The sequence below is a fragment of the Ornithorhynchus anatinus genome, chromosome X5 (assembly GCF_004115215.2).
Source record: "Ornithorhynchus anatinus isolate Pmale09 chromosome X5, mOrnAna1.pri.v4, whole genome shotgun sequence".
NCBI classification, from domain to species: Eukaryota; Metazoa; Chordata; class Mammalia; order Monotremata; family Ornithorhynchidae; genus Ornithorhynchus; species Ornithorhynchus anatinus.
In genome coordinates, this window is record NC_041753.1 from 7,084,421 (window position 1) to 7,094,897 (window position 10,477).

The following is a 10,477-nucleotide window of genomic DNA, read 5'->3' on the forward strand; positions in this document are numbered from 1 at the left end:
CCCCAGCCCTTCGGCCCCCGGCTCTGCAGCTCCCCAGTGCCTGCTTCTTGTCTCTTTATTATCTGTTTTTCTCCACTGTTCTTGGCTTTGGGGGAGAGCCCCCACCCCCATCAGTCTTCCGGGGCCGCCTCTCCTTTTCCTTCTCCTCCTCCTCCTCCTCCTCCTCCTCCTCCTCCTCCTCCTCCTCCTCCTCCTCCTCCTTCTCCTGGCTCCAGCACAGATTGAGCGGGACGTTTCAGGGGCGTGGGTGAGCAGGATGTGGAGGGATGTCGGGGGACCAGAGTCCCTACGAGCTCAGCGTGGGTGGGACCCATCAAGATGACGAAGCAGAACTCTCTCTGAGGTGGCAGCTGGGGGGTGGAAATGGCCGCGGATCAGATCTCTAGTCCCCTCCGGTGAACAGGGGCTGGGGCTGGACCGGCGGCTGAGGATTGGGAGACCAAACCAGAGGCGGGCAGGGGGCTGGGACCAGCTCCGGGGCCTGGGAGCTGGCTGAAGGATGTTCATACCCGTCATTCATTTATGTTTATTAGTGTCTGTCTCCCCTTCTAGACTGGAAGCTCGTTGTGGGCAGGGAATGTGTCTGTTATTTGTACTCTCCCAAGTGCTTAATCCAGGGCTCTGCACACAGTAAGCGCTCAATAAATACCATTAACTGAGGACGGAGTGGGCTGGCCAGGACCTGACAGAAGCTGGTTGGGGGCTGGGAGCTGGCTGAGAGGTCAGGGCTGGGGGCCCTGGAGCTGACTAGAAGTTGGCTGGGGCTTGGGAAGTGGCTGAGGGGTGGGGGCCGAGGGCGAGGGGCTAGCCGGAAGCTGACCGGAGGCTGCCGGGGGCTGGGAGTGGGCTGAGGGGTGAGGGTCGGGGCTGGAAGCTGAACAGAGTCTGGCAGGGGGGTGGTAGCTGACCAAAGATGGGGGGGCCGGGGGGCTAGAAGTTTTAGGGCAGCACATCTCTATCCTAAACCCGTTGATATGCCGAATCCCCCAAACTCCTCTCCCTCCCTTGTCCAAGTTCTCCCAGCCTCTCCCACAGCCTCCCTGCCCACCGACCCATCCCCTGGAGCCCACAGAGGCGGAGAAGGGTTAGGTGTCTCTTCCAGTTAGGCAGTTCTTGGCTTCCCTAGCTTCCCTCAGCCTTCCGCTTCAGTCTCAGCCCGTCCCCGAGTTCTTACCTTATTCCCTCCCATTGCCGGTCCCGCCCCTTCCTGTGGTCTAACCTCACTCCCCACCACCACCTACAGTCTCAGCTCTTTATTCCTTCTTCTGCGTGACGGATTGATTGAACCAGACGGTTGGGTTTTTTTTGGCAGGGGGAAGTGGGTTCGTTTCCCAGGAGGCCCAAAGTGGGCCTCCATTCCCTTGGCCACCATCCAGCCCCGCTGGCTCGCTAGGAGACGGAGTCCCTCACTTTCCCAGAGACCTCAGTGCCTCCCTAGGTCAGGACTCTACCTCCCAGTAGCTCCCGGAAAGTCCTGGGATAGACCAAAGCCATTCTGCTGCTCCAGAGGCTTCTGGGAGATGGAGTCAGTCCCCCTCCCCGCCACCCCCCGCCCCTCCTCGGAGACCCCAGGTTCTGGGGTTACTCACTCTACTGCTTGGTCTTCGACGTTGCCTGGCTGCTACCCTCCTCCTTCTCCGTCTCACCTGGGCCCCGCCATTTGAGCCCCTTTGTCACCAGCCAGTGGCACCATCTGGCCACGAGCCGGCTACCACCAGACTTGGGGGGGGGGAGTGTGGAGGGAGGAGGAGTGGGCAGAGCCTGGGGAGGGATGCGGACAATGAGCTCGGGGGATGGGACCACCCCCCACAAGGGGTGGGGACGGAGGCACAGTGTGAGCTGTGGCAGGGGAAGGGGACCGGAGGAGAGCCCCCCCCGTCTCGGGAGAAGAAGGGCTGAAAGAGGGTCTGGGATCACCAGGGGAGAGTTAGGGTGCTGGGTTTGGAGGGGAGAGGCCCACGGAGGGATTCCCGAGGTGTTGAAGGCTCACCGGGCTGCGATGGGGCTCCCGACTTCTCCAGAACTTTCCGGGACCTGGCCTGTCTCCCCTGCTGGGCCTCCCGTCCTTTCTCTTTCTTCTTTTTGCCGGATGTATCGGTCAAGTCTGGGGGGCTCACGATCAGGGGCCATGGGGGGGGGGAGACCCCCAGAGATCCTGCCTAGCAGCTTTCTGCTCCCTCCAGCCCCACCCCCTCCCACATCTCCTCGTTCCCCTCCCCTTTTTTGAAATGGTACTTGTTTAGCGCTGACTCTGCACCGGGCACTGTATTAACCGCTGGGGCAGATACCAGCTCATCAGGTTGGACCCAGTCCCTGTCCCACATGGGGCTCACAGTCTTAATGCCCACTTTGCAGAGGAAGGAATGGAGGCCCAGAGAAATTGAAGTGACTTGCCGGGCTCACACAACGGACAAGTAACGGAGATAATAATAATAATAATAATAATGTTGGTATTTGTTAAGCGCTTACTATGTGCAGAGCACTGTTCTAAGTGCTGGGGAGACACAGGGGAATCAGGTTGTCCCATGTGGGGCTCACAGTCTCAACCCCCATTTTACAGATGAGGTAACTGAGGCACAGAGAAGTTAAGTGACTTGCCCACAGTCACAGAACTGACAAGTGACCAAGCCGGGATTCGAACCCATGACCTCTGACTCCAAAGCCCGTACTCTTTCCACTGAGCCATGCTGCTTCTCTAGAACACGGATCCTCTCTGAAGGCCGGGCCCTTTCCACTAAGCCACAGTGCTCCCCCTTCCCCTGCCCCCCCATCCCACCCACAACCTCTTACTCTCATTGGAGTCTTCATCAGAATAGTCTTCAGACGCTGTGTTGTTTCCGGACCTGAGGTACTGGCCTTTGCTATAGTAAGCTCTCCTTTGACGTTCAAAGTCCCGCTCTGCCCCGGGTTAAAGGATCGGGGAGGCAAGGAGGGAAGGACCCAGGCCCCAGATGGAATCTGAGCATTTCCAATTCCCCACACTCAGTCCAGTCTCTCCTACTGCTGTCCACCCCCAATCCCCGTTTCTCTTAAACTGAGGGAGTGCCAAACCAGGCCGGGGCTCCACCCCCAGCACCCCTCTACCCAAGCCCTGGGAACTCCCCTCGTTCCTTCACATTATGTCCTCCCAGACCTGAGGTCCTTTCATTCCTACCCATTACCTCCTCACCAGCCCTGGGGTCTCCCCTCCCTACACATTATAGCCCCTCCCCCAAATTTATATTGTTCCCTGTCTCCTGCTAAAGCCTCTACCACCATCCCCCATGGTGATGAGGGCGTCCTGTGGGTTCCCCTCGAGGGATGAACCCCCCAAAGGACGACCCCCACTCTAGAGCCCCCAATCCAATGGATGGAAAGGGGTTGGTAGGGGAGGGAGAAGCGGGAGTAGGGAGCTAGTCAAGTTGGAGATGTAGGTAGATTGTAAACTCCTTGTAGGAAGGGATCTTGTCCGCTATGGTATTGTACCCTGTTAAGTGCTTGATACAGCACCCTGGCCCACACAGTAGAGGCTGCTCAGTGAACGCTGATTGACTGACGGAGGGTTATGGGAAGAGGGAGAGAGAAGAGAGGGAAAGGGAGGAGGAAGAGAGAGGAGGGGGTGGGGAGGAAGGAGGAAGGGAGAGGGAGGAGGGAAGAGGAAGGAAAGGGAGGAAGGAGGGGAAGAAGAAGAGGGAGGGAGGAGGAGGGAGAGAGGGAGAGGAAGGAGGAAAGAGAGGAGGGAGAGGAATGCAAAAAGGGAGGAAGAAGAAGGAGAAGGAGGGAGAAGGAAAGATAGGGAGGGAAGAGTGAGGTGGGAGGGAGGGAGAGAGGAAGGAGAGGAAGGTGAAAGCTCCCTATCTGGGGTCTCCTTAGGCTGGATAAATCATTTTTCTACAAAAACATTCAGGCCACATTTCCCCACTCCTCAAGAACCTCCAGTGGTTGCCCATCCACTTCCATATCAAAAAAAAACCCTCCTCACCATAGGTTTTAAGCACTCAATCGGCTTGCCCCTCCTTCCTCACCTCGCTGCTCTCCTACTACAACCCAACCTGCAGACTTTGCTCTTCTAATGTCAATGTACTCACTGTACCTCGGTCTCATCTATCTCGCCACCGACCTCTCGCCCGCTTCCTGCCTCTGGCCTGGAACGCCTTCCCTCCTCCTAGCTGACAGACAATGACTCTGCCCACCTTCCAAGTCTTAATGAAGGCATATCACCTCCTAGAGGCCTTCTCTGATTAAACCGTTCGTTCCTCTTCTCCCTCACCCTTCTGTGTCTCCCTGTCTTACTCCCTTCATTCATCCCCTTTCCCAACCCACAGTCCTTATGCCCATCTCCATCATTTATTTATTCCTTTTAATGTCTGTCTCCCCCTCTAGACTGTAAGCTCACTGTGGGCGGGGAATGCGTCTACAGATGGTTATATTGGAGTCTCCCAAGAGCTTAGTCTAGTGCTCTGCAAGCAGTAAGCGCTCAGTAAATACGATCGACTGACCTATGAGAGGCCTCTCAATAATAATTTGGGTACTTGTTAAGGATTTACTATGTGCCCAGCACTGTTGTAAGCACTGGGGTAGATACAAGTTAATCAGGTCATCACAGTCCCTGTCCCACATGGGATTCACACTCTTATCCCCATTTTACAAATGAGGTAACTGAGGCCCAGAGAAGCAAAGTGACCCGCCCAAGGTCACCCAGCAGATAGATATGTGGTGGAGCCAGGTCTAGGACCCAGGTCCTTCTGATTCCCAGGCCTGTGCTCTTATCCACTAAGTTACGCTCTTTCTCGATTGCGTAGTCCCCCATGCCAGATGACCCAGTTGACTCCAAGGAAAGCCCCAGAGATCCGCCTGACTGATTGGCTCGTAGAGTCCCATCCCTGAGCTTAGAACGGTGCCTATAGCTTAGAACAGTGCTTGGCACGTAGTAAGCGCTTAACAAATACCATCGTCATTATGATTCTTCTTATTATTATCCCATCGATGCTTGGCGCTTTCAGAAGGGTTATGGGCTGGTTCAGGACAATGGGTTCACTGGAGCCTCCACTGGGAATTATCCTGGGGGTCTGACGCAGGGTAGGCGGCTGGGGCCAGCCAGACCCCTCCCCCCAGCCTTCCCCCACTCCTGGGACCTACCGTGTTGCTCCTCGTCCTCCTCGTCCAGCCAGGTCCTTGGGGCCTTCAGGAACTTGCCCTCATCGTAGTGGGCTTTCCTCAGCTTCTCGAAGTCCTTGGAAGCTGCCGAGAGGGAGGGAGGGAGGAAGCGGGCCCACCGGGGCAGCCGGCTCAGCCTTGTGCTCTGCCCCGAGGGCCTGGGAGTCCCAGTCCTCCTACGCACTAGCCCCGCCTCAGGCCCTCTGACCCCCCTACTTTCCCTGAGGGGCCAAGATTCTCCTTCACCTCCAGCCCCATCTCTGTGGGACTCAAGGCCAGGCCCTCTGACCACCCCAACCCTCTCTGAGGGGCCCGGACTCTCCTTAACCTCCAGTCCTGTCTCTGTGGGACCCAGGACCAGGCCCTCTGACCCCCTCCCACTTTCCAAGGGACCTAGGCCGGGCCTCCTGCCCCCCCATCCCACCCTGAGGCCTCCCTTCCACGGGCCTCACAAGGCTTTGATACGGCAAAGTTGTCCCTGGAGTCTGAGCTACTGTTGTTGCCGACCTGGAGGACCTTCGGGGGTAGAGTCTTCATGGCTGCCAACCTGGTGGGGTGGGACAGCGGGGATTTTTCTTATTAATGTGCCAGGCACTGTGTTAAGCGCTGGGGTAGATCTACGCTTATCGGACTGGACAAGGTCCAGTCCCCAAGTAGGACTCACAGAAGCAGCTTGGCCGAGGGGATAGAGCATGGGCTTGTTGTGGGCAGGGAATGTGTCTGTTCATTATTATATTGTACTCTCTCAAGCGCTTAGGACAGTGCTCTGCACACAGCAAGCGCTCAATAAATACAATTGACCGACTGACTGACTGACTGGGAGTCAGAAGGACCTGGGTTCTTATCCCCACTCTGCCATTTGTCTGTTGTGTCACCTTGGGCAAATCACTTTACTTCTCTGAGCCTCAGTGAGCTCATCTGTAAAATGGGGATTAAGAGTGTAAACTCCATCTGGTACAGGGATTCTGCCCAACCTGAATGGCTTGTATTTATCCCAGTGCTTAGTACAGTGCTTGGCATAGAGTAAGCGCTTAAAAAAAATCATTAAACAAAAAAGAATGTCCCTAGCCCTAGGTGGGATCGGAACCCAGATCCTTCTGACTCCCAGGCCTGAGCTCTATCCACTAGGCCATGCGGCTTCTTTGGGATGTTAAATAATTTGTAAGGCCCTTGGGCAAAAGTGGGCTCAGCCCACAGAAGGTTCTCGATATTTGAGGTGAGGGTGATGTTGGGAGTGTTAGCTGGGGGTGGCTGCACCTCTCCCCCCGACACACACCCGAAGCCTCCTCACCTGTCAGCCAGTGACTCAGGGGTCATAGCTTGGGATGTCCCAGCTCTGAGCTCCTCATTGCTGTCTTGCATCCTGAAGTCGGGGAGGGGTTGGGTGTGGGGGAGCGGCCGTCAGCCCCGAAATCCCGCCCCTCAGGCTGCCCCGCGGCCCTCAGAGCCCCCGGGGTCACAGGCTGACTAGGGTCTGAGCCCGGGGTTAAGGGAGGGGGTGGGTTGAGGTTCGAGAGGAAGAGGAGGAGAAGGGGCACCGAGAGAGGAAGGAGAGGAAGCATTTTTAGCATCCGGGCCCTCAGGGGGCTGCCAGTCTAACGGGTCACTGCACTCTACTGGGGCAATGTGGAGAATGTCCGTCTGGGCAGGAGGTAGGGGGGTGGGCCGGGAGGCCGGGGGGCCAGGGGGCCGGGGGAGGGCACCTGCAAAACGGGGTTCTGGGCTCGTCAACCTCCATGAAACCGTAGTCTTTCCCTAATGGGTGGTACGTAGCCAGGATGTTCATCTCATCCCAGTGCTGAGACTTCTTCCTGGGGATGGGGAGGACCGGAGAAAAAGAGGGGGAGGACCGGGACCCAGAGGGGGAGGGAGGGGGACCCGGGAGGAGGAGGAAAGGAGGAGGGGAAAGAGGAGAAGGGAGAGGAGGAAGCGGTGGAGAAGGAGGAAGTGGAGAAGGAGGAGGAGAAGAGAGACATGGAAGCACAGGGGTTGGAGGAGGTGGGGAGGAGGAAGAGGAGAAGGAAGACAAGGAGGAAGTGGGAGGAGGAGGAGATGGGAAAGAGGAGGAGGAGGATGAGGAAGAGGAGGCGGAGGAGGAAGTGGTGGAGAAGAAAGAGGAAGAGGGACATGGTAGCACAAGGGTTGGAGGGGAAGTGATGGACCCCAATTTCCCCAGGTGCTCCCAATTAGTAAAAAATAATAATAATAACAACAACGATGATGATTATGGCATTTGTTAAGCACTTACGATGTGCCAAGCACGGTGCTAAGCATTGGAAGGAAAACCAGAATAATCAGTCTGGTCGCAGTCCCTATTCCACCTGGGGCTCCCAATCTAAGGGGGGGAGGGAAAGCATGGGGAAGCTGTGGCCCAGAACAGTGAAGTGACTTGCCCAAGGTCACCCAGCAGAGAAGCGGCAGAGCTGTGATTGGGACCAGGTCAGTCAGTCAATCAGTCAGCCAATCGTATTTATAGAGCACTTACTGTGTGCAGAGCACTGTACTAAGCGCTTGGGAGAGGACAGTAGAACAATATGACAGCCCATTCCCTGCCCACAACAGGTTTACAGTCTAGATATCTTCTGACTCCCAGGCCAGGGCTCCGTCCGCTAGGCCACACACCCCGCTAGCCCACCCGGACCTTCCCCACTCCCTCTGGTCCCCCCCACTCTTCAGGGACCCCACCTCCCCCGACCCCAGGCCCCAGCCCTTACTTCTCGGAAGGCAAGATTTTCAACATCATGGTGGAGCTGGGGTCCTTCAGGATCCCACGGGGTCGTTCTTTGGAGGGCTCAGGGAGCAAGGTGGAGGCCCCTTTAGCATTCTCCATGGGCCTCCTTTCTCAGCCTCCCCACCCTGTCCCGGGCCCCCCCAGCATAGCCTCTCCCTCCCACCTCCCAGGACCCTGGGGTTGGGGGTGGGGTGAGGGAGGAGGGGGCGAGGGTGGGGATTGGGGGTGGGAGGGGGCCTGCTTCTGCCCCTTGGCCTTGCCAATGGGGGGAGCCGGGGTGGGCAGAGCACTGAGGCCCGGCCGGGGCGAGGCCGGGGTGAGGCCAGGCCGGGGGTCCTCCCCTTCTCCTTCGCTCCGGTCTCTTGCTGGTGGCCTTGGACCCCGCCTGACCAATCAGGAGAAGGGATCCTGGGGAGCGGGTGGCGATTCTACACTGTGACCTCATAGGATCCCTGCCAGGGAATGTTGGGGGGAGTGGGCAGGAACTCTTAGAGGGGAAGAAGAGGGGTCGGGGGAGCAGGGGTTGGGGGTCAAGAGTCCCTGAGCAGAGCAGGGGGATGGGGAGAAGGAGGTAGGGATGAAGGGGGGAGGGCGGTGGGCCTGAGAGGAGGCCCCCCCAAAGGAAGCTAGACCATCGGCCCCTTCTAGACTTTAGCTGGCTGTGGGCAGGGAACATATCCGGTGACTGTTATAGAGTACAGTACAGTGCGTGGCACACAGTAAGCGCTTAACACATACCATCGTTATTACTATTGAGTGCTTACTGTATGCAGAGCGTTGTCCTAAACGCTCGGGAGAGGACACTACAACAATAGACACTTTCCCTGCCCACAGCAAGCTTACAGTCTAGAGTGGGGCAGACAGCAATAGAAATAAATTATGGATAGGGACGTAAGGGCTGTGGGGTGTACGTGCATGTCGCGTGTGTAACAGAGCAGCCGTTTTGATAGAGCCTGCAATAGAACAGTGTAACAGATGCATTCCCTGCCCACAATGAGCAGGGAATAGAGGGGCAGACAGACAGTAAGAGAAATAAAATAAATTACGGACATGAACATAGGTACTGCGGGGCTGGGAGAGGTGATAGATAAAGGGAGAGAGTCAGAGCGACGCAGAAGGGAGTTGAAGAAATGGAGAAGAAGGCTTAATCAGGGAAGGCCTCTTGGGGGGGAGATGGGCCTTCAATAAGGCTTTGAAGGCGGGGAGAGTCATCGTCTGTCATATGAGGAAGGAGGGCATTCCAGGCCAGAGGCAGAACGTAGGCAAGAGGTCGGCGGCGAGACAGGCGAGATGGAGGTACAGTAAGTAGGTTGGCAGGAGAGGAGTGAAGTGTGAGGGCTGGGTTGGAGTAGGAGAGCAGTGAGGTGAGGTAGGAGGGGAAAGGGAATTGAGGGCTTTAAAGCAGATGGTGAGGAGCTTCTGTTTGATGTGGAGGTGAGTGGGCAACCACTGGAGGGTCTTGAGCGGTGGGGAAACATGGCCTGAATCTTTTTGCAGAAAAATGATGTGGGCAGCAGAGTGAAGTATGGACTGGATTGGGGAGAAGCAGGAGGCTGGGAAGTCTGCAAGAAGGCTGATTCAGTAATGGAGGTGTGATTACTGCCTTGATTACTGGTTCCCCGTCAGCCCAGGATGGGGGACAGGCCGGCCCAAAACCAGACGGCCTAAAGTCAAACTGGATAAGTGGCCTCCTCATTTGTACTTTGGCTGGTTTTATCCTTGTTCTTCCTTCTGTTCTAATTGTTAATAAGTCTTGTCTGTTCCCCCCTTAGAGCATCAGCTCCCGGTAGGCAGTGGCCTGAAATTTGTCTCCCTCTAGGCTGTAAACTCATTGTGGGAAGGGAACATTTCTACCCACCTTGTTTGACTGGACTCCCCGGAGAGCTTAGTACAGTGCTTTGCACAGAGCAAGCTCTCAATACATACCATTGATTGATTGATTTGTATTTTCCCAAGCAGCATAGTCTAGTGGATAGAGCGCAGGCCTGGGAGTTAGAGGACCTGGGTTCTAATGCCGACTCTGCCACTTGTCTGCTGGGTGCCCTTGGGTAAGTCACTTCATTTCTTTGTATCTCAGTTCCCTCCTCTGTAAAATAGGGATTAAGACTGTGAGCCCCTTGTGGGAAGTGGACTGGATCCAATCTGATGAGTTTATATCTACCCCAGTGCTTAGGACAGCCCCTGGCACATGGTCAACTTTTAACAAATACCATGTAAAGAAAGTAAAAAAGCTAAACACAGTGCTCTGCTCCCAGCAAGTGCTCAGTAAAACCCTTTGATTGATAATCACTCCCCCCCCTTCAAAGCCTTACTGAAGGCCCATCTCCTCCAAGAGGCCTTCCCCATCTAAGCCCTCCTTTCCTCTTCTCCCATTCCCTTCTGCGATGCCCTGACTTGCTCCCTAATGTGTCTGTTAGACTGTGGTACTGTCCTCTCCCAGTCGCTTAGTACAGTGCTCTGCCGGGACCGTCTGCAGGGATTGGGCAGGGATGGTCTCTATCCGTTGCCAAATTGTACATTCCAAGCGTTCGGTACAGTGCTCTGCACAGATTAAGAGCTCAATAAATACTACTGAATGAATGAATGCACACAAGCTCTCGATAAAGGCGA

The 10,477-nt window shown here is 56.1% G+C and overlaps 1 protein-coding gene across 5 annotated transcripts; it reads right to left on the minus strand.

Moving 5' to 3' along the window:
• Positions 1-37: 37 nt before the first annotated feature.
• LOC114808028 (protein phosphatase inhibitor 2-like) lies at positions 38-8,045 on the minus strand. Of its 5 annotated transcripts, none has more exons than XM_029055387.2 (9): positions 7,851-8,041; positions 6,840-6,947; positions 6,428-6,499; positions 5,589-5,683; positions 5,119-5,220; positions 2,791-2,898; positions 1,991-2,104; positions 1,590-1,646; positions 38-350 (listed from the first exon to the last, which is right to left on the minus strand). In XM_029055387.2, exons 1-8 carry the CDS (start codon positions 7,964-7,966, stop codon positions 1,591-1,593), a joined length of 771 nt encoding a protein of 256 aa, XP_028911220.1. In that variant the 5' UTR covers positions 7,967-8,041; the 3' UTR covers positions 38-350; position 1,590. The 5 variants fall into 5 exon arrangements, 4 of the variants coding, with proteins under 4 accessions (XP_028911220.1, XP_028911224.1, XP_028911222.1 ...); XR_003755993.2 differs by having other exon boundaries at positions 308-350; positions 1,590-1,761; XM_029055388.2 differs by having other exon boundaries at positions 343-424.
• Positions 8,046-10,477: the final 2,432 nt, after the last annotated feature.